Genomic DNA, 27,467 nt, shown 5'->3' with positions numbered 1-27,467 from the left:
CAATAACAAAACTTATGACCTTAGAATGATTTAGAAAAGAAGGATTGAGATATTTGTTAACAACTTATTTGTGCAAAAGGTTAAACGGTAGACGATGTTGAAGAAGAATATGTTCCTTTGTAAGTCATTGAAGATCTAAGAAAATCTTTAGAGGATAGAGAAGGAGTTTAAAGCATTTGATACCATGTTAAACTCACGAGTGTATATTAAACCTGCATCAAACTTCTCACTAACGAAGTTAGACTATAAATAGCCACATGTGAATAAGTACAATTGACGACTAATGACAACTCATTAAATAACCAACAATAAGAAATGAACATATCTTTAATAAGAGTTCTAGAGAGTCTTACGACTTTTTGAAAGTCTTATGAACTTTAGTCTTTCGATATCAAAGCTTCAAAAGGGTTGTGTTATTCAAATATCTAGAACTTCAAATATCAAAGCTCTAAAGCTTAGGAGTTTTTGTTTTTATAGCTCAAAAGCTTCAACCTTCGGTTCTTCTAATCTACTATTGAAGTGAAGAAAAATTCCTATATTTAACGAGTTTATCGAAAATCTCACATGGTCTGCCCAAAAAATTTAACATAGACTTGACCCAATCTTTTAGTTTGCTGAAATTTCCCACATAAATGGGCTTATGTTGGACTCAATAAATTAAAATTAGTTGGTTGGATGCAATTAAGCTCATTGAGAGTTGAGTTACATAAGTCAATCGTTGTGCTTAATTGATCAAAATGAAGATTATACGACATCTTATAATTCACTACCTATTTGTCTCCAAAATTTCAATTTAGGGGCACAATAGTTCTTATTTGGTCAGCAACTTAATAAAATTGACTTTTGTTGTGATAATCCGACATATTTGATTTTGATTGGACACAATTTCTTCTACATGTTACATGATGAGTTTTAGAAGTGTGCATTTTTAATTGAAATTTCAAAAATAACTTTAGTGAGAAGATGATTTTAAGAACAATATTTTTTTTACTAATTTAAAATGCCATATAATTATTTAAAATATCAATAACAAAATAAATTATTTTAGTAATTTTTCAAATTAATTCTTTAAAATTCCGCAACTAAAACTACATTTTCAATGAACACTCCCATTTTTAAAATTTTAGAAATAAAAAATGGTATATTTTGAAACTTAGTAAATATGGTTTAAAATTTCAAAATTATTAAAAATAAAATTATCAAAAATAGAATAATAGACTAAATATATCCCATTCTAGGAAAAATAAGTATAATTTTATTTTTTAATCTTTCGGTGTTTTTTTTTTTTTTTTTTTTTTATCTAGCTAAAATTATTTGTTATTTTTTTTTATGATTATTTTTTAAAAGCCCCCCATTAAAATGGTAAAATTTTCTTTTAAGTTTATAGTTATTTTGTTGATTTAATTTTTCTTTTTTCAAATTAATCCCAAATGTTTTGTAACAAAGATAAAGGAATAGAATATCAGGTCACTATTGTTAACCTTGAGGCCTTATTCCACCCATCAAATTTTCAGAATCTATATTATATAAAATTATAAAATTATAAAATTAAAAAGAAAAATAAAAAGTTCAGAATCTCTCCCAATCTCAGGCTCTCTCATCAGGAACACAGCAATATTTACATAACATCCAAAAAAATTTCTCCAAATAGATCAAATTCGTCGAGGAAAGGACACTGCTCGGACGACTTTCCTCTCAGTTGCGAGAGAAATCCGATACAACGTTGCCTCTGTTCATAAATCGCCTTCCAGGTTATTCTCCTTCTCTATCCCTCTTTTATTCTCTTTTAAAATGATCTGATTTCTCTTCAGATTAGCTCTGAATCTGAAGTTTTTAAGTTTGTTTTCACAATCGAATTTTGAAATTACTTTAACCGGTTCCCATTTGTTTCATTCTGATTTTTTTGTTCTTCATGGTTTTGATTTCCGGAGATTGTACTTTATAGTAGCAGATCCTTCATTATTGCTCGAATTTTTACATTGCGTGGTTTTTTTTTTTTTTTTTCCCTCTTCTGCTCACGCATTGTGTATGAATTTGATTGAAATCAGTGAATTTATCTGTTTAGTTGATTGTTTTTTCGTTAATTTGTTTTCTGTGACAATTTTTTTTCTTCAAAGAATACAAATGATTTGTTCTGGTGGCTCTTAGTTTCGATATACAAAAGAAATCCCATCCGATGGTACTGACAAAAAACATATCCACTGTTACGTGGGAGTAGTTAAGTTGTAGTTACAAAAGGGTGAAACCAAAAGTAAAGTCTCGAGGGAAGTGCGAGATTGATGGAATATAAGTGACAACAATTATGTTCTTACCGTATGGGGTCTTTTGGGTGAAACCAAAAGTCAAGTCGTGAGGGTTCTTATGTTCATAGTGGACAACACGATACCATTATGGACAGCATCAGACCATCATGGAGGAAGACCTTGATCATCTCTTTTGGGTTATCAGTATGTGCGGAGTGTGTGGTGCTTTTCAGGAGTTTAATATTTGCGGAGTGTGTGGTTCTTTTCAGGAGTTTAATATTAGTTTTGTTGGCAACAGAAGCGTTCGTGCGACGATCGAGGATTTACTCCTCCATCCGCCTTTCAAAGAGAAAGTCCATTTTTTGTGACTTGTCAGAGTGTGTGCTGTAATTTGGAATATTTGGGTTGAGAGGAATGATTGGGATTCGGGTGTTTAGAGGTAGGGAAAGGGACCCACATGAGGTTTGGTCATTAGCGAGATTTCATGTGTCCCTTTGGACTTCGGTTTCAAAGACCTTTTGTGTCTATTCTCTTAGTAACATTTTACTTAGTTGGAACCCTTTCTTTTAGGTGGGATGTTTTGGTGTGCTTGTTTTTTTTGTATGCCATTGTATTCTTTCATTTTTTCTCAATGAAAGTCGTTACTTTTCTTATATATATATATATATATATATATATATATATATATATATATGTAATACATATATCATACCATTATGGAAGTGGGCAAAATTTTCATTGTTCTTATCAATTGGCATCAGAGCCATGATCTTCTTAGTTGTGTACCATTGAAATCCTTTGGGTACAAACAAAACTAGCAAGTCTTAATAGTTTTATGACATTGTCGATGAATCTCTAGATCAAACAAAAAGTGCTCGAGTGGCAAACAGAATACAGAAAGAGGAAGAGTAGGCCTTTAGAGATCGAAGGAGCATATCTTTTGTTTCCAAAAGTCAAGAAAATTTGGAAGTGATTTGAAGTAATCTTCTCAAGCCTTCTGATTGAAGCAAATGAAAACTAAATGAATTTTTCCAATTGGTCAAAAGTGAAGAGAGACTAAGAATTGAAAAAGGGAGGTACATTTGCTCCATGACATAGTAATGAAGATGATGTTCTAAAAAAGTGTCATAAGTGCTCTCTTTCTATCATGGAAATGGTGGTCAATCGTTGTGTATGTGAGGAGGCTAATAATCAGATTGGGTAGTGCTGTAGCCCATCCAAAGGATAGGGTAATCTTTCCAAAATGTAGAGGCAATAGGGCAGTAGATGAAGAGATGAGAAGATGTTTCACAACCAGCTCTGCAAATTAAACAGCAATGAGGAACACATGGATGAGCACCTCCTTTGTAATTTATCAGAACCGACAAATTGACAAGTATTGATGGCTTTGTGGCTAATTTCAGAGGACGGATTTAATCTCTTTAGGATTTATGTCAACCCAAATCGCCCCATAAAGTGTGTGGGTAGGATCACACCTATTAGTAACCAAATCAAGAGAAAGGGTTTTGTTGTGAAGATGCCTTAAGTGTCCAAATTCCACACCACCGGTTCCGGTAAGATAGATCATATCTAATTTATCCATAAGGCTAATCCAATTCTCTATTTCCTCAACTGTGATGGGCCTCAATAAGAACCACGTTTTTTTAATAAAATTTTCTTCTTCTTCTTCTTCTTACTTTTTTTATTTTGATTAAATCAAATTCATTTTCTTTCTGTTCTGGATAACTTTTGAAACTTGGATTTATTTAATGACTTATGGTTCTGATATATGAATTTCATGTGCCAAATAGATCTCGTGCATTCAATTTTTTTTTTGTTCTCACCTATTCTCTTATTGATGTGGAGTAACAGAGAGATGAAGCAAGCGGGCGTGCCCACGTTGGATTTGTTTCTTGTTGTTCTCCTGGCGGCAGCGACATTTAAGCCCATCTCTTCTTTGCCATCTACTATTCCTGCATTTCTCTGGTCCCCTCACCATCGCCACGGGTATGCTGCTTGATTTTTTTGTGTTTCTATGTGTTATGTGCCATTTTTTGTGTATCAACTTATTTCAAATGAATAATAAACACATCCCGACATATCTACATCAGGATTTTGATTTTTGCCTTTCTCCCTGCTTAGTTGATTAAGATTTATCGTCATCATTTTAAATTTTAGATTCCCCATTGTTTCTTTTCTTCATTCTGTTTGGTTAGTTTCCCCATTATCATCCTTCATTTGTTCTTTAACTGGTCTAAACGTGTTATGATAGACTGCATCATTTTTCTTTGTTTGATTAAAAAGTTGTACCGTATGGCTGCAGGTTTTCTAACAACATTCTAGAAAAATATGTTGATTATCAGACCATTTCCCCACAGGAGCTGGCGAAGTCTGTTCTAAATGAAGGAGGCTGGTCACAACTTCTGGTGGGTTTGTTACATTTCAAATCTTGTTCTAGAGTTCTCTGTCATTAGTTTTTAAGAATCACCTCTGCACAATTTTTAGTTTTTTAAAAAAGCTACATGTTTTGACTTTTGGTATATCTTTTTCTTTAGTTTGATTCTTTTTTTTTTGGGGTTGGTTATGGTCCTTATGGATCCCCCTTTTATTCTTTCTTTTTTTCTTTTCAATCCCAATGTAAATTTAGTTCTTCATAAAAAAGTTCATTTTCTTGGTTTATTTTCTCATATTTTCATATTAACCATATTAATTATTCAACTCCTTAGTGCACGGGAAAGGAAGTAAAGCAGCCTGTGGATCTTGCAATAATCTTTGTTGGTTCCAAGGTAGGAATATAAGAAGTTCGAGATTTACGATTCTTCATTGTGTAATTCTTTCGGTTGCATTGAATTTGTTTGATCACTCGTATGGTTTATTCTTTATTTCATACTTCATTGTGTTTTTTCTTATAGCTAAAAGTATGTTGTTTATGGAGTTTGAATTTAGGATTATTGTTGGAGGTTAGAATATTTAAGAGACTTAATTATGCTAGACGAGTTATCCTAAAGATGCACTTCATGTTTCTATCATTTTTATAAAATAGAAACCAACTTTTAACGTGTTCACGTTCCCTAATTGACCCAATTTTAGCTGATAAGTTATGGTAAATTTAATTATATCAACGGTAAAACTCCATGAACTTGTGGGCTAGAAATTCGTAGAAGACCCATTGAGTAAGGGACGAAATGACGTTACAGAGGTAGGGGTTTGAGGTTTAAACACAGGATTTCCCCGCTGCAGAAGAAACCAAAAAGCTCTTCTCCCAAGCAAGCGACAATCTCTCCCAACAAGATGAAGAGAGATGCAACATCTGTTGCTTTCCTATAGCTCAAAGAGCAGAAAAACCCAAATGAAAAAGAGAGAGAAAAAAAAAAGACAGAGCTCCTTGACCCAATTAAGGAATTAGAAACCACCTTATTCTTAAAGGGAGCCAAATGATAGAAATAAGGAAACAAAGAGAAAAGGGAACTAGGTCGCACCCAATGATCCTCCCACATTTCATTCCCTTCCCCCATCGGACATTGAACCAAGTGAAAGAAAGAAGGGAACTCAAAAGAAACATCTTTCCTTAAGTTTCGGTAAGTTCCCACCCAATGGCCATTCAAAATTATGAGGACCAAACTTACTCATGACAATCATAAGCCAAAGAGAGCTGGGTTCAAGGGAAAAATGCCACAACCATTTGGCTGACAAAGCTTTGTGGCTTTTTGTAAAACATCGAAGTTATTAATCTTTCCCAAGGCAACCAACCGAGGAAGAACTAGGGTTTCTTAAAGATTTTAAACTCCACAGGGTGGGGAAGAAAGAGCATGATGAAAGAACAAGATGAGGAGGGAACTGAGAAGGAAACGGAAGAAACAAGAATCTACAAGAAAATGACAAACAAAATTTTAGTAGGATTTTGACGTTTTCTAGCTGGAAGTTCAATCCTAATTGAGAAAATACTTGATAGATTTAGTGTCTTTGTGCCTCTTGCAGGGATTAGAAGAATAACACCAAAATATTGCCTACATTTGAAATAATAAAGGCCCATTATGCTGTAAACTCAAATCTTAGAGAAGTCCTTTCTTATTTAATCTTTTAAAACATCAGTGCCTAAATTCTAGCGATATAAAGACTACAGACCAGCCTTTAACCCTAAACTAACCTCAAGCAACAGTTGTAAAATAATAAAGTGGCTGCAGTGCTAACTTAGGTGGATTGAATAAATGCTTAAAAACAGTCTTAAGCGATAAGAAAGTCAATCCAGACAGGCTCTTAACCTGCGACTTAAATAACCTATCAACTTGTGATACCAAAGTAAACATAAAGGCAAAAATCCAAAGTGTTAAACAGCCGGGACAACTACTGAAACCTAGTACATGTGTTATGGTTTGGAGATCTTCATTATTATGATTGTAAGTATATAATTCACAATAAAATACCAAAGAATAAAAATGAACGATTCTATTTGTGATTATGATGTTAATGTTGAAAATTACCTGTAAAATCTTTTCTCAGTAAGTGAATTAAATGTTAAACTTTTATATTTTTGTTGTTCTATTTAACAGTCAGTGCACTTAGAGAGAGAGCGATTGCTTAACCATATATCATTTTACATTTTTAAGTTATCAGTCATTTTTAAGATTTTTTTTTTTAAAATGAGTGTTTTTACCTTTCTCTTTTAGGAGATTAATGAGAGTAATAATGGTTTTTGGAAGTATTTTATTGATTTGCTTATAAAAACTAAACATCACATTGAGGCGTGAATGGATATGCAGAAGAGTGTATGCTTTAAATGCCCCTTATAACCAAGGCATCCTCACCTCTGATTTGCTAAGCCTCCAATCTTCTTATCCCCAACCGTATTTGGGAGGATATATCCATGGATTTTGTAGAGGGTTTACCATGTTCCAAGGGGTTTGACACCATATTGGTGGTAGTGGATCGCCTAAGCAAGTATGCTCATTTCATCATCTTGGGTCACCCCTTCTTGGCCAAAATAGTAGCTATGGTGTTCATTGAGGAGGTAGTGCACCTTCATGGATATCTCCGTTCAATAGTATCTGATCGTGACCGAGTGTTCTTAAGCCACTTTTGGAAGGAGTTATTCCGATTGCAAGGTACCCAATTGAAGAGAAGCACGGCATATCATCCCCAAACGGAGGATGTTAACAAATGCTTGGAACTATATTTAAGATGTTTTTGTCAAGAGAAGCCGAAGACATGGAGCGATAAGATTGCGTGGGCCGAGTATTGGTACAATACCAACTACCAATCTTCGATCAAAAATACCCCCTATTCTGTAGTTTATGGACAGCCCCCTCCTCGTATCATTTCTTATGGCCAAACGGATACAACTCCGAATAATTGGTTGGAGTATCTTTGCAATCTCAAGATGAAATTTTAGCAGCCTTGAAGAGGCATGATTTACAACATGCCCAAGAGCAAATGAAATTACAGCCTTATAGACAGCAGTCAGTAGCGAGCGTTGTGAAAAGTTATCTCCTAGATATTTTGGGCCATATACGGTGTTGGGTAGAGTGGGAGAGGTAGCCTACCTACTGGAAACTGCCAAAATACACCCGGTTTTCCATGTATCGCAACTTAAGAAGGCGGTAGGTGACAAACATCAAGTCCAGCTGGCCATAGCAATACTCAATGATCAAATGGAGTTAGTTTTGGAACCGGAAAATGTGACCCAAATTCGTTGGAACAAGGCTGAACGGGATTGGGAATATTTAGTCCAATGAAAGTATCAACCAAGCCATGAAGCAACATGGGAGTCCTACGCGATGCTTAGGCGTCAATTCCCAAACTTCCACCTTGAGGACAAGGTGGCTCTTCTCCATGGGGGTATTGCTAGGCCTCCAATCAGTCAAGTTTACCAAAGGAGGGGTAAAAAGGAGAATTCCACCTACACAAGGATGGTCAGTGGTCCTTGCAACACGTGGCAGCAGGAGAAATGGAATATATCTATGTGTTTTGTGTTAGGGTTCATCATCTTGTTCGTTATGCATTTTGAGTGAACATTGTTCATTGTGGAGAGTGCAGCCCTCTTATTTAGCTGATTGTCTTCTCTAGAAACTCTTTTGTGTAGCTGGTGATTTTATATTGAATATACAGCTCTCCTCTCTATTGATATTTCTATTGTGTGCTGCTGGAACATTTGTGTTGTTTGTGTGTGTTTTGGTTGAGTTATCTGCAGGTATAACAGAATCCTACCATCAATTGAGGTGTTTTCCTATTTATTAATCGATATACTACCATCAACCAAAACACTTCTTGGGAAAAACACCTCTCAATTGTACCACAGGAATAAGCAGAAAAGTAACAGAGAAATTAAAAAGAAACCAATAAAAAAGAAAGCAATAAAACTGAAAACCCAAGAATTTACGTGGAAAACTTTCAAATCGGAGAAAAAACACGGACAAAAAAATCACTATGTGAAAAATTGCTACAATCAAATAGAAATCTCTCCCTTGACCCCAACTACAAGATCATTCTCTTCAAAACTTTTGACTACTCACACCCTTTTACTTTTTCCCGCACTCAAAGTACTAAAACAAAGGGGGAATTTAATTAGCAAAGAAAACTTAAAGGTTAATTGGGATGGCACCCCCTTCCTCAAAAAATTACCGTGGTAAATCCCACATCTTGCCAGCCAATAAATTCCACCTTGGCAGGATGTTTGAAGAATTTACATCTCTAGAACATCTATTGTCTTCCCAACAATCATCATTCCCAATTCTCTGCACCTAGGTGTCCTTTTCAATCATAGAGAGGACAAGTGTCCTGCAACATTTTACAACATCACAGACAAAACTAGTATTCATTGAAGTAATGGACATAAATTAGATGGACAAATTCTATTTGTTTTCGAATATACTATTCATTAAGTTGAATGGTAAAAGATTATGGAGCTTGGGAGGTGATGGAAGTATAAACAACCCCAAAATTGGAAAACTGAAAACTTTCCTCTGTTTCTTTTTAGAAAAAGATCTTGTATACACAACCCTCTTTTGACAATAACCAAAGACTATTGGGTATACACTATGTACGGTTATCGAAAAGTGTTTGCAAAGCTTGAAATGAATTACTATGAATTTTTGAAGTGTCACGTCATCCACGTTGCATGCTTTTTGTAATTCTTCTTCTTCTTCTTTATGTATTTGTTCGTACTCAGATTATGATGCTAGTTCAAAACTTTCTTTTATGTCAGTGTCACAAATGGCATTTCTTCTATCAAGGATAATAATTTGGTGCACTGTTATGTTGGTTTCTTGTTCAACATTGTGTTGGTTCACATTGTGACGAGTCTCTTGTCTCTGTAGTTGCAGTCAGATTTCACATCAAGCAGGCACGTGGATCCAAATCTTATGGATTTACTTAAGGTTTGGTAAAGAAATTTGTCTTATAAATTGTCAAGCTGCATGTCTTGAGTCTGAACTCTAAATCTAGGATCGATTTTCACAGGTCTCTTTCTCAAGGTCTAACTTCTCCATGGCCTTTCCCTATGTGGCTGCACCAGAAAGGGGTGCAGTAGAAAAGTTATTGATCTCAGAATTCAAACAATCGTGTGGGCATGACCTCAGAATCAGCAATAGTGCTTTCCAGGAGTTGTCCTCTGTTGAGGATGAATCATTCCAGAAACTTCCGCTGCTGCCACATTCGATTAATGTAAATCTATCTTTATATGACTAAACTCATCTGTTTTCTTAAAACATTAATGATATCCTTATTTATGTTTTCTGTATTAAACGAGTAGGATTATATGGTTTCAAGAATGGAAAACAAGCCAGAGGGAGAGACAGAATTGGTCATTTTCTCTCATGGAGATTTCAGTTCTCCTGAAGAAGGCAATCCATGGACTTCTGAAAGTATGATGACTTATTTTATTTTGTTTTGAGATGGTCATTAGTACAAGCAACATGATTGGTGATATGTTACGATACAGGCAAAACTTTGTCGGAGATAATGACTTCTGCGGAGCATGTTGGGGCAAAGTATGAAATTCTCTATATATCAGATCCCTTTAGGTCCATTCGCCATTCCTATGTGGAGCTAGGAAGATTTATGGCTGAAGGTTCATCTGGAAATGGATCAGCTAAATCAGAAAGTTTGTGTGATGAAGTCTGCCAAATTAAATCATCTCTTCTTGAGGGCCTCTTTGTTGTGAGTCACTAACTCTTTTCATGTGATATTCCAGCTTTACGCTTAGTACCATTTGACCTATTTCTGCACCAAGTACTAATTTTATGGTTAATAAACTAGACCTGATAACATGTAGTTATATTTTAGCCAGTTTTAGAACCTACTTTAAAAGTTGAAAGTAGGTAAAAGAACTTACGCTTGGAAACCTGGTTAGTTGTTAGGACTATGTGGTCATTTCATGAGTCTGATTGTGATTGTTAAGGCTTTGATAATGATTTTGAAATTTGTGCTTGTTATCTCTCCATTTTTCTAATATCGTTTTCACATTTTCTTAGAGGAACACTTGAATTGCTAGTTGAATTTTAAAATCAAAAACAAATTTTTTTAAAAGTACTTTGTTAGTTTTCAAAATTTTGTCTTAGTTTTTGTAAACATTGATAGGAAGTGAATAACATAATATAGAAACTTATAGATGGGAGTAGTGTTTATAAAGTTAAATTTCGAAAACTAAGACCTGTTTGATAGCCATTTGGTGTTTAAAAATGAAACTTAGAAACACTACTTCTATCTATTGATTTTTTTATTTTCTATCTAAGTGGTAGAAGTATTTTCATAAACCAAGACAAGATTTTAAAACTTAGAAAATTGGTTTTTGAAGATTTGATTTTAGTTTTTTGAATTTAGCTAAGAATTCAAATATTGTTTTAGTTAGGAAAGATAAAAACCATAGTAAAGAAGTAAGAAAAAAAAGCATAAATTCAAGAATCAAATTGGCAACCAAACAAAGCTTAGATCGTCCTCAAAACGAGACATGTAACATTTCATTTTGACTTACATTTTGTTTCCAATCTCCAACTATGCAGGGGATCGTTTTGCTTATAATCCTATTATCAGGCCTTTGCTGTATGATGGGTATTGACACTCCAACGAGATTTGAGACACCTCAAGATTCTTAAAAAACCTCGTTTCTCAGAATCATTGCATGAATTTTCTGGTGATGTTTGAGGAAAGGAAAAAGGTAAAGCTGATGATGATACCATTAATATGTCATGCTAGATGTTACGGTATTCTTTCTTAAACTCGTTTTCTTGTGGCATGGTCTTTTGCTATGCTTACTGGCTGGCAGCTTGTAGTGTTATGTATGAATATTAAAAGCATTTTGGTTTGTTCTTCTTAACACTATTATGCGATTTCATTTAAGCAAAGGAGAAAAATAAAGATGTGTTATTCCATCATACTACTCTACATCAAACTGAACAGATGGTAGCTTGGAGGGAACAGTTGTGCCATGGGAATGAATGCGATTGTTCATTTGACATTGACACAATTCAAATCTTCTCGGTGAGTTTGTTATGATTGACGGATAGTCTTTTTTTACTGTTGATGTAGGGAGAGAAGTGTCCCAAATTTATATTCAGTGGTCAGTAGGGACATGGAAATTATTAAAACAGTTTTCGGGAGTAATTTTATCTCTGTGGTTGGTGAAAAAAGAATGATTTTCTTTTTTGTGTAATAAAATATATTTTAAAATCATAAAAGTATTGTATTTTATCCCGTGTGTTATTACGTGTTTTTGGATTGAACCATCAAGTTTGAAGGAAGTATAGCTACTTTACCTACTGATTTATGTTCGATCAGCTATACTACTATGTTCTTATTTTCATATGTGAAGTAAAATGGATTTATATTATAATTTGGTCATTGGAAAACTTAAATGTTGTTTTACTAAATACAAGATAAGTTCTTGACATATAACTCGTGTACCACGTACATGAGTATATTTTATGTTCTTTTGTATAGAACATCATTGCAACGTCTAAGTCCATGTGTGTTCGGCCATGCTAGTACTATTTAATTGCATCATATAAGATTTAGATTAAACATGGTATATATATGTGTGTGTGATTTATCTACTCTATGTTTTGGAATATTTTCAAAACTATCCTATATTTGTTTTCTTTTTCCAATGTTACTTGTCAAAAATCCAAGAAATCGAACCAGTTGATACTTAGACAAATATACATTTCTGAAGTTGCCTACTAAAAGAACGAATTCTCACTTTTTATCACTAACAAACAAGCATTTTTAAATTTGCTAAAAGTTATAGGTATTAAAATTCACTCTCATAATAACTCGTTGAAGGTGACTACCGTACCTTTATTTTCTAAAATATACCGTGCAGTGGTTTTTAGTTTTTTTCGTTAAAAAAATTCAGAAAATCAATATAGAAATACAAAAATTAATGTACAAAATACAAATTATTTGAAATAGATGTTTTAAAATCTCATTAATTAAAAAAATGCAAAAATCAATATAAAAACCATGTTTTAAAATCTCATTAAATAAAAAAGAATACAAAAATCAATATACTAATCCTAATCTAACAAATCATTTAAAAACGTTTTTTATTAGTCTTTAGAATTATTATTGTTATTGTTATTTTGCTAGGATCATTATTATTACGAAATTTAAAATTGATTTCAATAGAAAAATAGGTGTATTATTGAACTAAACTCATATCTACGTGTATAATGAACGTATAGAATAAATAAAATGAATTTATAATGTAATAAAAGGGAATTGTTTTAACAAAATAATGTTCTTATCTCAATAGCAAGGTGTCAAACAAAACGGGGTTAGAGTAAATAAACAAAATCAATGGTTGAGGAAGCTCAATGACTTAGACTTAAAACCCTAATTTTCTCATATTATAATCACAACCGTTGACTTTAATCACATGAAACGACAGACAAGGAGGCTACGTGTCAATCTCACAGTGGTCCTATCCCTATGTCGTACATCGTAAGCAACGCTTTGTCAAACCCCACAGATTCCTTTCCTTCCAAATGTTTCAATTGTTATTTACTTTTACGAAATTCATTATTTAAGGTTGAATTTTTTTTGTAATTTTTTTCTATTTTTTAATCCAAAATTTTAATTATTATTAATATGCCTTTCACATCAATTTAATTACAATTAATAGCGTTGTTAGGTGCAAAAAAGAAAAAACAAAAATGAATAATAAAAAAGAATTTGATTCGATGAATGCGTTAAAGTTAATTATGACTTGTATTATTTCAACAATAATATTTTAAGAACATTATGATTTGTAATGGTAAAATAATATAGAATATTCGTTGTTATTTAATCATGAAAATATGACATTGCCATTATCTCATTTCTTAGGAAAATTTTAAATGAAAAACTTTGATTAAAATATCAATACATTGTCTAATTTTTCAATAAAAGGATGTCACGAGGTATCTAATGTCGCATCAAATAATGTTTTAATAAAAGGTGCTAATTATTAATATTCACTATATCTATCTATCCACATTATTAAAATTTAGGACACTGCATATAATATCAACCAATAAATAGTAAATTAAGGGATGATGTAACCAAATACAAATACAATAAAATCTTGCTATTTTTAGGTTTAATTGGAAATTTGTCTCATCTAGGGTTAGATGTTAAAAAGAAACTAAAAGATAATATCATTGGTTGGAAATTATTGACTATAAAATTGAAAGATGTTGATAACTACAGAATGGGTTTTTTTTTTTTTCCCTTGGATTATTGATGCAAATAGTTAATATTGTTCAATTGATCAATGTCCAATAAAGAAATGCAAACACAAATTAAATGAAACACCAAATAATGTGTGGATATTAATTCAATTATTTTGCATGATATATTATATGTGGATTGATGGGTTAAATAAGAAAAATTATTGAATGTGGTATTTAGCTACAACAATGAATGAATAAATAAATAAAAGAATATTGGCTTATTCTACTTTTTTTTTTTATTTTCCAGCATCTCTAGCAGATGATTCGTATTATTGGGATAGATCTATGTCTAAAATATTAACTTACGACAAACAAATTTATGATATGCATATCAAATGTAGTGATTAAAATTATGTTTTAAAGTAATTTTGAACTTGATTCTTAACCTTTTGACACTTAATAATAATTATTAAAAAATAATATCTATTTAACAATATTCTAAGAAATACTTAATTTTTTTTAAAATATACGTTTGTTAAATAACGACGCCAGATTAATAATTTTAGGAAAAGTTCAAAGATTGTACTCATGTTAATCTTAAATTTTCACATCAAAATAGATAGCTTGTATCAATTAATTTAATCATAAAATCAGTCCGTTGAAACATTAAATCAATCTTTATTAGGATTAAAATTAATACAAACTACCAAAAAATTGATCTTTAGAGTAAAAATATATTTTTTCTTATCTTGATTTATATTAAGAAAAAAAGATTAATGGTTCAAGAATTAAAATTAAAATATTTGTTTTATATGATGTATGTGCATTTGTGTAATGTCATAACAAGCAATCAAAATCAAATAAGATATATATGTTATACACACAAACGAACTTAATCATAGTAATATGAACATTAGTAAGATGGAATTTTTATTTAATATGAACATATTATTAAGTCAAAGAAAACATTCAAAAATAATAACTAATTCTTTACTCTCACACATTATAAATAAATAAATAGGTAAAGGTATGATTTTACTCCCACTCGTCATAAATAAATAAATATGTAAAGGCATGATACTTATGAATTTGTGTCCATCCACTTCACAATATTTTTGTAATTTTTGTGAATGAATTCGTCAAAGACTTTTATATATATGCCGGTAAAAGACATGTGCATGGCATGTATAATTCGTAGCTTTAGATTATAATAAATATTACGTGTATAATTTTAGATTGTGCTAAATTTAAAGTTACGAAGTTTAAAATCTAATAGAATTAAATGTATATAGGAAGAAATTACATTAATTAAATTAAAATATAATAATTTAAATGTAAGACTTGCATATATCAAAAAATGATTTCTTTATAAATAATATTTTTTTTGTACAATTTGAAGGTAATTTATTGTCACCTATGGGCTTGATTCAAGCTTTTGTTGTCTTCGTTGAAATTCCTCTAGATAGTGCAACATATAAAGTTGTCCGTGAGAATACATATCTTTCAGGAAGATATATTCCAACATCAGGAATTGTTTGTCCTTGTATTTTGTTAATTGCCATTGCAAAGCATAAATGAGAAATTGTTTTCTCTTGAATTTGAATGAGTATCCATTGTCATTTGGTGGGCTTAACGGTATTCGTGGAAGAAAAACTTGTTTCCCTACATAATCACTCATTGCTATTTCAGCATATATAATATTGTTGCTAAATGATCGACATACCAATCTTGTCCTATTACACAATCCATTGGATAGATTCAAATTTCTCGATAACAACGTTGGTAGAAAACATCAAGGAAGCTTTTTATATAATAGAAAAAAAATGTTACAAAAACATTAACTTTCATGTCTTTAAATTTGTATTATTAATTAGAACTAATAAGATATTTAATTTGTAACTAATTTCTAAAATGTAAATGAAAAAATATTTGCATTACAACTCTTCACATTCTACGTACTTTAATTCTACAAACCTTAAGTATAATTAATTCAAAAAGCAGTAGAAGATGATATGCCTTTTTATAATTATACGTATTACAAGAAAAAAAATAAAAAATGAACTTACTATAAAACGAAAAAACTTTCTCCACGTTAAGGTTTTTATAGATACTATATATATATATATATATATAAGAAAAATGAAAACAAAGAAATTAAAGCAACAACAAATAAGAATACAACATATTTGGATGGAAGTAAATGAAAGCATGTAGAGTAGAGTGAGAAAAAGAGATGAAAGAAGAAGAAGAAGACAAAAGGAGAGGAAATCTATGGAAAGAGAGATACAGAGAAGATCAGTTATTGATAGCTTTTTCTCTACATTTTTCTATTTTGCCATTAATTAAATATAATTTACAGAATAGCGGTTTTTTCTTTTTCTTGTCTTATTTACATGAAAAATGCTTTTATTATTTAAATTTAATTCATCAATTTGTCAAACCTTTCTAATAATAAAAGCAAACCAAATTAAGGTCATCTCTACCTAAGTTTTGCAATCAGAAATGAATAAATGAGATTAAGCTTATTTGATGGTTTGTTATTATGTATGTTCAACATACGTACTGATACATGAGACCAACGGTCTAATTCATAAATAAAAGTCGCAATTCAATTGATCACGAGCCAAAAGTGATCGATTCGATTGTCTATAAAAATTACATCCCACCATATTATTGTTACTATTTGGGTTTAGATTATGATTATCATTATTTTTACTTTTCTAGAAGAATAAAAAGAAAATCTTAACGTTAATGCTTACTATTATATTAACTCAAACTATAACGGTTAACGATAAATTTGATTAAATTCATCATTCTACTTAGGTAAAACAAAATTAAAGATAATTCAATTACATTTGCAATTTCAAGTAATTACGATTAATTTTATCAATAAAATTTTATTATCGTTACACCTGTTTTTATTACGAATAGACAAACATGGCCTAACGGTCATAATATTTAGATCATAAAATGCACATGTATTTTATTTTCTCTATATGAATTTCTTTTTGAGTTGAAAAAAAAGAAGAGAGAGGAAAAAATGGTGACCTCTAAATAAAGAAGGAGGCTATTAATATTATCAATTCGTGATTGGTAGACTTTACACGTGTCCTGCTTTTGAATATGGTATGGATTTATTTAATTAATCATAGTTGAGCTTCATAAATATGATAAGTCCATTTTTTAAAATTTTTTTAATTTTTTATTTATAATTTTGATTAGAGGTGATTTCATTAATAACTGAAGATAATGATTCCCATAAATACTACATCAACCTCTACCACTGACCATCCCCCACGTAGTCTATGTCAGTCTTCATCAATAAATAAAAATAAAACAAATCCATTATTTCATTCTCGGAAATTTCAAACAAATCCATTATATATTAAATGTGAGACTATTTGGTTGAAAGTCATTGAATTTTCTTAACTAAATTTTAAATATTAAAACAAGATTTTTATTTTTTTCTAAATGGAAAAATTTCAAAATTAATAAAACGGAATTTATAAATATTTATATAAATCTAAATATTGATAGGAAAAAAAAAAAAAAAGCTAATAGAAAATTAAGATTTAAATAAATATTTATAAGCTTAAATATATATATATATATATATATATATATATATATAAAAGAAAGAAATTAAAGGATTGCCCTCAGGAAAGACCCTAAGTATGCCGTTTATATAGTGGTCAATTAAATTGTACTGATATTGACAAATTAATGTTATTTTTAAATTATAACATTGTTGATATTAATTTTATATCCACGTATGTACTTCAAACTTATATTTTATTATCACTATTTGTAAGTCCCGATTTTGTTGAATAGTGTGTTTAGATTTAGTATTCATTTGATTTCTATTTTCTAAAATAGTATTCTTACTTACTAAGTTTTTATGGTTCAAAGTTTAATTCAAAGTGGGAAATGGATGTGCTTCTACTGGCCACTATCCTTCCATCAACCTCAATTCTTAATTAAATATGTTCAAGCCAATTAAATTTAATGTGCAAACTAAAGGTCGAGGAAAATGTGAAAAATATTCCATATGACTTCTATTGAATTTTCTCCACCCCAACATCAAGAAAACTTCAATTTTACTACAACTTTTATCATCATCATCATCATCATTATTGAAAGATTTTAGGAAGGAAAGTAACATTATTTTACTCTAAGTAGGCACTCCCACGTTGCTATCTCATTGTTAGGAAAGCAATGTAGAAGCTCATTCATATACATATACCTTCACTTATGAATTTGAATCCTAAGAGGTGTTAGATTTATTCTTAAATATAATATTATCATTAATGCGGCCCAATTGCATTATTTATTATTTATTCTTTTTGGACTTATTATTTTATTAGACCCATTAGGTTAAAAGATAATGCACTAATTTAACACCATGATGAGTGGTGTCTATAAATAGAACCTTAGGATTGGTCCTCTCACTGCGTCATTAACTAATTTATTCTTCCCATCAATAAACTTAAATTAAGTCTAAAAGGAAGGTAAGTGAAAGAAACACAATTTCTCAAGAAGATTATTCATAGATCAAGGTATGCTGTTCTTTAACTGATTATAATTTGTAAAGTTATCTAGTTCAAAGATCTTGACATTTAAGGTTATATACAATGTTATAATTTATTATATATTCATGAAATTAAAGTTTACAAGTGGTATCAGAGCCTTGATTGAGAACTTGTAATTTTACATTGATGATTAATGATTTGTTTTAATGTTTCCACTGCATGTTTTTCTTTTAAATTTAAATCAAGATTCTTCGATAATTGATTATCATTTGAATTAAAGATTCTTTGATTAAAGATTATGAATTTGAAAATTTGTTTTTATGGAAAGCCGGGAGAAGAAAAGAAAATTATAAAACTTTTTTAAATTTACCATTTTTTCTTCAAGGGGTTAATTCATCCACCGCCGGCAATCTTCTTTTCCTTTGATAAAATTCATTGAGTCACTTATTAATGATTAAAGTGTTATGAAGATTTGATCTTTTTTTAAAAGAATTAAGATATTGTTTTGATATAAATTTCAATTATCTATTTGAAAGGTCACAAATTAAATTAATTTTATAATCCTTGATAAAATGAATTAAAATCTAATAAAGATTACGATATTGTCGAAAATCTAATTCATCGTAAATCTAATTAAATTTAGATTTTAATGATTTTCGAAATATTGCATATATTTAGTTTATGATGAAATTGATGATCACGTGTTAATTATATTTTATGTGTTATGTTTAAAGTATCCATTTATCTCTAAAATTTAAATTGTACAATTAAATTTTTGGAGGATAATGTATGAATGTATGAATTTTTGATGAAATCCTTGTATCTAACTGTAAATTATGAGGCAAATCACTTGCAATTATGTTGTTTGATATCTATATATTATGAATAATTTGTTAGTCACCAAAGTGACCAAATTAGTAAGTTTTATAAATATTCTATTGATGGTGTTTTGCAAATTAAGAAAATAATTATTTGTGATTATTTTAATATGATATCTATATTACGAATAATTTGTTAGTCACCAAAGTGGCCAAATTAGTAAGTTCAATAGATATCAAATTAAGGTTAAACTCAATTACTCCTATTTATGTAATGATGATGAATTATTATTATGAGTATATTGATTTTCATTATTATAAAACTTTTAAATTGCCTAAAGGTAATTAATAGTTATAATTTTGAATCTTATTATGGTTAATTGGAATTGTTTTATCATGATGCCTATGTTATGAACAATTTGTTAGTCACCAAAGTGGCCAAATTGGTAGATCTTTAGACATCAAATTAAGATTAATTCAATTACTCATGTCTATTTGATGCTAATGAATGAGATAATATTATGAAACATTAATGATTTGTCATGAGTATATTGATTTTCATTATTATAGAACATTTAATTTGCACAAAGGTAATTAGCAGTTTTATAATAATGAATCTTATTATGGTTAATTGAGGTGTTTGGTTAGATATTGTTAGTATATCCAAAGATAACTAATGTATCTAATTTGAGCATTTAAATTACCAATTATATGAAACTAAATCTAGCATCAATTAAGTGTAAATGTTGTACATTGTTGTGCCTTCCAAAGAAGAGCTTCAATGTATAAATTAATGGTTATTTAATATTATCCGAATATATGTTAATATCTTTAAGTTTATTTCTCAAAGCAATGATGTATAAGCATATTTATTTTGTAATTGCAACATCTGCTCCTGTTTCTCTTTATTCACATGCTACATCTATAATAAAGTTTAATGGACTCAATTTCTCTGATTGGTGCGAACAAATCCGATTCCATCTTGGAGCTTTGGATCTTGATTTAGCACTTTTAAGTGAGAAACCTGTTGCAATTACTTCTGCTAGCAGTGATGAGGATAGATCTTTCTATAAAGCTTGGAAAAGATCAAATAGATTGAGCTTAATGTTTATGCAAATGACTGTAGCAAACAATATTAAGTCCACAATTAAGAACACTGAAGATGCTAAGGAATTTATGAAATCTGTGGAGAAATGTTCTCAGTCAGAGTCGGCTGACAAGTCACTTGTTGGAACACTTATGAGTACTTTAACCAACATCAAGTTTGATGGTTCTCGTACTATACATGAGCATATCCTTGAAATAACGAACTTGGCAGCAAGGTTAAAGACCATGGGAATGGAAGTTAATGAGAATTTTTTGGTAACGTTTATCCTTAATTCCTTACCTTCAGAGTATGGTCCATTTCACATGAACTATAACACTCTGAAAGATAAATGGAATGTGCATGAATTACAAAGTATGCTCATTCAAGAGGAAGCGAGACTTAAGAAACCAATAATTCACTCTACCAATCTCATGGGTCATAAAGGAGCTAGAAAGAAACCTGGAAAAAAGAATGGCAAGGGCAATCATGGACAATTAAAGGTAAAACAGTCATCTGCCCCAATCCACAAAAAGGGACAAATTAAGGATAAGTGTCGTTTTTGCAACAAACCTGGACACTATCAGAAAGATTGTCTAAAACGTAAGGCATGGTTCGAGAATAAAGGTAAGCATAATGCTTTAGTATGTTTCGAATCAAACTTAACTAAAGTTCCTTATAATACATGGTGGATTGATTCTGGTTGTACCATTCATGTTTCCAATACGATGCAGGGATTCCTTACGGCCCGAACCACAAACCCAAATGAGAGATTCATTTTTATGGGAAACATAGTCAAAGTTCCAGTTGAAGCTGTAGGAACCTATCGTTTAACTTTAGATACTGGACATCATTTAGACCTTTTTGATACCTTTTATGTTCCTTCTTTTTCTCGTAATTTGATTTCCTTGTCAAAACTTGATACTTCAGGTTATTACTTTAAATTTGGGAATGATTGTTTTAGTTTATTCAAACAAAACATTTTTATTGGTTCTGATATTCTTTGTGATGACTAATATAAATTAAAGCTTGATAATGTTTTTGCTGAGAATTTGTTAACCTTGCATCATAATGTTGGTACTAAACGTGATCAAACTAATGAATCGTCAGCTTACTTGTGGCATAAACGTTTAGGTCACATATCCAAAGAAAGAATTAAAAGATTAATAAAGAATGAAATTCTTCAAGATTTGGATTTTACTGACCTTGGAATTTATGTGGATTGTATTAAAGGAAAACAAACAAAACACACAGTTAATAAAGAAGCCACAAGAAGCTCACATCTCCTTGAAATTATACACACACATATTTGTGGGCCTTTTGATGTTCCATCTTTTGGTGGAGAAAAGTATTTTATCACCTTTATTGATGATTTCTCACGTTATGGTTATATCTATTTATTACATGAGAAATCTCAAGCAATAGATGTCTTAAAAATATTAATAAATGAAGTTGAAAGGCAATTAGATAGAAAGGTGAAAATCTTAAGATCTGATAGAGGTGGTGAGTATTATGGAAAATATGACGAGAATGGACAATGCACCGGTCCATTCGCTAAATTCCTAGAAAGTCATGGCATATGTGCTCAATACACAATGCCAAGAACACCACAACAAAATGGTGTTGCAGAAAGGCGAAATCGTACATTAATGAATATGGTTAGAAGCATGTTAATTAATTCATCTTTACCTGTGTCCTTGTGGATGTATGCATTAAGAACCGCTCAATATTTATTAAACAAGGTTCCTAGTAAGTCAGTTCCAAAGACACCTTTTGAACTGTGGACAGGAAGGAAACCTAGTTTAAGACACCTACATGATTGGGGTTGTCAAGCGGAAGTAAGAATTTATAATCCACATGAAAAGAAACTGAATTCAAGAACAACCAGTGGTTTCTTCATTGGTTATCCAGAAAATCAAAAGGGTATAGATTTTATTGTCCTAACCACAGTACGAGAATAGTTGAAACTGGAAATGTAAGGTTAATTGAGAATGACATAATTAGTGGGAGTTTGGAACCGCAAAAAGTGGAAATTCAAGAAGTTATGGTGGAAATTCCTTCATCTATAACTTCTTCTCAAGTTATTGTTCCTGTAGTTGTTGACTCTGTTAACAATCCACAAGAACGACAAATTAATGTTCAAACACCACATAATGATATTGTAACAAATGAACCTGTAACTGAGGGACCACAAGAAATAGAATTAAGAAGATCTGTAAGATCAAGAAGATCAGCTATTTCTGATGACTATTTGGTTTATTTGCATGAGTCAGAATTTGACTTAAGCATTGATAATGATCCAGTTTCGTTTTCACAAGTCATTAAAGAAGATAATTCTACCAAATGGTTAGATGCCATGAAAGAAGAGTTAAAATCTATGAATGATAATGAAGTCTGGGATCTTGTAGAATTGCCTAAAGAAAGTAAAAGAGTTGGGTGTAAATGGGTCTTTAAGACCAAACGTGACTCAAATGGAAATATTGAACGATACAAGGCTAGACTTGTTGCCAAAGGTTATACTCAGAAAGATGGCATTGACTACAAAGAGACTTTTCTCCTGTCTCGAAAAAGGACTCATTAAGAATTATTATGGCTTTGGTAGCTCATTATGATTTAGAGCTTCATCAAATGGATGTGAAAACCGCCTTTCTAAATGGAAATTTAGATGAAGAAGTGTTCATGGATCAACCAGAAGGTTTTATGGTTGAAGGAAAGGAACATATGGTGTGTAAATTAAAGAGGTCAATATATGAACTTAAACAAGTTTCCAGACAGTGGTATCTTAAGTTTAATGATACCATCACATCTTTTGATTTTAAAGAAAACATCGTTGATCGATGTATATACCTAAAGATCAGCGGGAGTAAGTTTATAATTCTTGTTCTATATGTTGATGACATCTTGCTTGCTACAAATGACTTTGGTTTATTATGTCAAACCAAAGAATTTCTTTCTAAAAACTTTGAAATGAAAGATATGGGTGAGGCATCCTATGTGATTGGAATTGAAATATTCCGTGATCGAATACATGGATTGTTAGGATTGTCTTAAAAGGCCTATATTAATAAAGTTTTAGAGAAATTTAAGATGGACAAATGCTCTTCAAGTGTAGTTCCAATTCATAAGGGAGATAAATTTAGTCTCATGCAATGTCCAAAAAATGAATTGGAACGAAATCAGATGGAAACTATTCCTTATGCATCTATTGTTGGAAGCTTATTGTATGCACAAACTTGCACTAGACCAGACATCAGTTTTGCTGTAGGTATGCTAGGCAGGTATCAAAGTAATCCAGGAATGGATCATTGGAAAGCTGCAAAGAAAGTTTTAAGGTATCTGCAAGGAACAAAAGATTATATGCTTACTTACAAGAGATCTGATCATCTTGAGGTGATTGGATATTCAGATTCAGATTTTGTCGGATGTGTGGATACAAGAAAATCCACTTTTGGCTATTTGTTCCTTTTAGCTGAAGGAGCAATTTCATGGAAAATTGCAAAGCAGTCTATTATCGCTGCATCCACTATGGAAGCTGAATTTGTAGCATGCTTTGAGGCTACAGTTCATGGTTTATGGCTGCGGAACTTTATCTCAGGACTTGGAATTGTCGACAGTATTGCCAAGCCGCTGAGAATTTATTGTGATAATTCTAGTTTTCTTCTAAAAAAAACGACATGTATTCTAAAGGTGCTAAACATATGGAATTAAAATACTTTGCCATTAAAGAAGAAGTTCAGAAAGAGAGTGTGTCAGTTGAACACATTAGCACTAAACTTATGATTGCGGATCCACTGACTAAAGGATTGCCACCAAAGATGTTCAATGATCACGTTGAACGTATGGGCATCAGTAGATATCATCATTGAGATCAAGATTATGTTATTTGACACTTTAAGCTCATTTATTTATTGTTTCTGATTTTATCTTATGGTTCTGTTCTTATGATTAGTATATACATAAAAGAATTATGTAAACCAAACAGGACATCGTCTTTGATAAAGCACTTATTGTTGGACCATTATTGATTATCTTTATTATAGATCATGTTAATAGAAGAGCTATTTCAGTGATACATGGAAGGGAGTATGTTAATGCAATGATGTATGACCGCCGTGATCCTTTAGTAGTTTCTTTGACTTGACACGATATGTTATGAAGTTTAATTTTGTGCATTATGTCTATGAATGTATATGGTAAATAATGTCAATGGGTCAAGTGGGAGAATATTAATATAATATTATCATTAATGTGACCCAATTGCATTATTTATTATTTATTCTTTTTGGGCTTATTATTTTATTAGGACCATTAGGTTAAAAGATAGGGATAGTTGCAAAAGTAGCAATTATATTCAAAATAATTAAGTATATAGCAACATTTTTAAAAAATTGCACATATAGCAAAATCTGTCAAAATTTATCAATGATAGGAGTCTATCACCGATAGATCATGTAGCAAATGTTGGTCTATCATTGATAAACCATAAGAATCTATCAACGATAGAAGTGTATCGTCACTGATAGATTTTGCTATATTTGCAATTTTTTTAAAATATTTCTACATACTTAATAATTATTAATTGCTACATATTATAATTACCCTAAAAGATAATGCCCTAATTTAACACTATAATGAGTGGTGTCTATAAATAGAACCTTAGGGATTGATCCTCTCACTGCCTCATTAACTAGTTTATTCTTCCCATCAAGAAACTTAAATTAAGTCTAAAAGGAAGGCAAGTGAGAGAAACACAATTCCTCAAGAAGATTATTCATGGATCAAGCTATGTTGTTCTTTAACTAATTTTAATTTGTAAAGTTATCTAGTTTAAAGATCTTGACATTTAAGGTTATATACAATATTATGGTTTATTGTATATTCATGAAATTAAAGTTTACAAGAGGTACCTAAGTTTTGGAAGAGAAGAGGAAATATGCAAGACTAGTTGTCTAGTGGCATCAAATAAAATAACTTTTTGTTAAAAATTTGTTTTGAATTTTCAAAAACCCTTAACTACATATTAATTTCGTTGAATTAACTTCAAAACTGTTGTATGATCGGTTTTTTCTTTGACCATCATAATAACGGACAATTACTGTCATTATTACCTGACCGTTGGAGCCTTCCCATCTTCTGTATAAACCCATCTCACTTCTCATTTGTTATACAACAAACATTCCACCATCTCATATCTCTCACTCGACTTCCACCACCTCCTATCTCTCTCTCGACTTCCACCACCTCCTCACTCTTTCATTCTATTTACTTTTAGGTTTTCCAAGCATAATTGTATCTACTAAGTGTTGGTATATCGGTTTGGTTTCATTGCAATTCCTACCGACGAAATTAGAGGTTGTTATCCTTGGGACGACGGGACACACGATATCTGTTTACACATCCGAGCAAAGATGTGAAACATCTCAAAGAGAGCGAGATCCATATGACTCGCCCTATTATTAACGCACTTCTATTTTGCAGACTTTCTTACTACGACAGTTGGCTCCACCAAAATGCAACAACAATATATACACCAAGAACTCTAAAAAAAAAAAAAAACCAACAGACTAAAAACTTGAAGAAAAATAGTAAAACGTAGTATTTCAAATATTGTTTTACAAATACACAAAAGCAAAATAGGGCTTTATGTAGTATCTTACAAAAACAATCTTTCTTTTAAGAAAAAAAGAGTCTTGGCAGATATGTCCAAAGCACACTAAATATTACGTTAAGGACATTTTCATCCTCAATCAATTTAACACATTTAACAACATATAAAATTTTTTTATTTAAAAAAAGAGAGATTAAAACAGGAGACATTAAATTGCAACTTTGTTAAACATTAAACAATATAATCACAACTAAATTAAACTAGCTCTCTTTTCTTAATAACAATAATTTTAGGAAAACATCATGATGCTCCTTTAGTTAGACGAGAGGTGAAATGATTTCATACGTTATTGTCCATGTCCATGCTATTGAATGAGAAATTTTGACAAATTATAGATTATTTTCAAATAATTGCAACAAAAACTAAATAAATGATCGATGTCACATGTTTTCAACCTAGTCATATGATTACTATAGCAAGATTGATCAAATTGCAATGATAGTGATTAAACACACAATTGCTTATTTAATTTATGACCCAATTGAGCACAAAATAGTAATTTTGACTAAGTTGAGTAAATTAAATTGTTCGGGATCAAGGTCCAACTCGCATTCAAGCGGTAAAAAATGGATAAAGAAACAATTGAACCCAAATGATTAGTAAACTCAAGTCTATAGATGCAAAAGTAGTTGGGATCAAGTCAATGTAATACCCTTAAAACCGTGTAAATAGAGATTTTCCAAATATCTAAATACTAAAACTCATAACATTCTCTAAAACTCGTTAAGTGATAAACTCCATAGATAATCTAAAGTATATATAAATCAAAGATTTTATAAGAAATTCCATAGAGAATTCAAGAAGAAAAAAATATTAAACTCTTAAAAATAAAAAACATTTCAAAGATCAGACAAAGTCCAAATTCAAGAACTATAGCTCCGAAAATAAGTAGAAAAATCCTCAAGACAAATCTACATTTTGATATCAAACTAGAAAGATCTCAAAACAAATTAACATGTAAAAACAAGTTACAAAGCCTTCAAAACAAAGTAAAATATAAAAACATCAAATATTAAATATATATCGTACTCACCATACTTTAGAATCAATACAAACTCAAAATTAATTCTAACAAATCTTGATAAAGAGACAACTCCAACTTTGTAAATTTAATAAACATATGTTATAACATTGAGCAAAAGAAAAAAAAACAATAAATAAAAAAAAAATGGTCACGTAAAATTGAGATAAAAGAGCGGCAGCCCCCAGCAAAGTTTGTTAACAAAGGAAGCATCATAAGAAGAAATGGAAGTGAAGTATGAAGTGATTGTGGGTACGATGGCGTCGCATCGGACCTTATCTTTGTGCATATTATTGTGCGGACTACATACCTTCGCTGTTTTGTTGCCTAATGCCTACTTGCAATTTCTTTTTATTCTTATTATTGATTAATACTAATTTAAATGTATCCCATTCCAAACTTATAATATTACATGCCTGATCCCATCAAATAATATCACTTTCAATTCCATTTTTCTTTCTTTCATATATAATATTGTTT

General features: G+C 30.9%; 2 protein-coding genes across 3 annotated transcripts; both read left to right on the top strand.

Moving 5' to 3' along the window:
* The first annotated feature begins 1,378 nt into the window (after positions 1-1,378).
* On the top strand, positions 1,379-11,590 carry LOC103496586 (uncharacterized). 2 transcript variants are annotated; one of them, XM_008458506.3, is made up of 9 exons: positions 1,379-1,751; positions 4,095-4,229; positions 4,546-4,648; positions 4,949-5,008; positions 9,536-9,595; positions 9,678-9,881; positions 9,970-10,081; positions 10,159-10,376; positions 11,219-11,590. In XM_008458506.3, the coding sequence occupies exons 2-9, from the start codon at positions 4,099-4,101 to the stop codon at positions 11,309-11,311; spliced, it is 981 nt and encodes a 326-aa protein (XP_008456728.2). In that variant the 5' UTR covers positions 1,379-1,751; positions 4,095-4,098; the 3' UTR covers positions 11,312-11,590. The 2 variants fall into 2 exon arrangements, with proteins under 2 accessions (XP_008456728.2, XP_008456729.2); XM_008458507.3 differs by having other exon boundaries at positions 1,543-1,751; positions 9,542-9,595.
* An 11,795-nt stretch (positions 11,591-23,385) lies between these two features.
* Positions 23,386-24,439, top strand: LOC127148686 (secreted RxLR effector protein 161-like). Its single transcript, XM_051082882.1, has 2 exons — positions 23,386-23,911; positions 24,339-24,439. Exons 1-2 carry the CDS (start codon positions 23,386-23,388, stop codon positions 24,437-24,439), a joined length of 627 nt encoding a protein of 208 aa, XP_050938839.1.
* The last annotated feature ends 3,028 nt before the right edge of the window (positions 24,440-27,467 follow it).

This window comes from Cucumis melo, chromosome 3 (assembly GCF_025177605.1).
Source record: "Cucumis melo cultivar AY chromosome 3, USDA_Cmelo_AY_1.0, whole genome shotgun sequence".
Classification (NCBI taxonomy): domain Eukaryota; kingdom Viridiplantae; phylum Streptophyta; class Magnoliopsida; order Cucurbitales; family Cucurbitaceae; genus Cucumis; species Cucumis melo.
The sequence above is the reverse complement of the archived record's forward strand: the minus strand, read 5'-3'. Positions and strand labels throughout refer to the sequence as shown.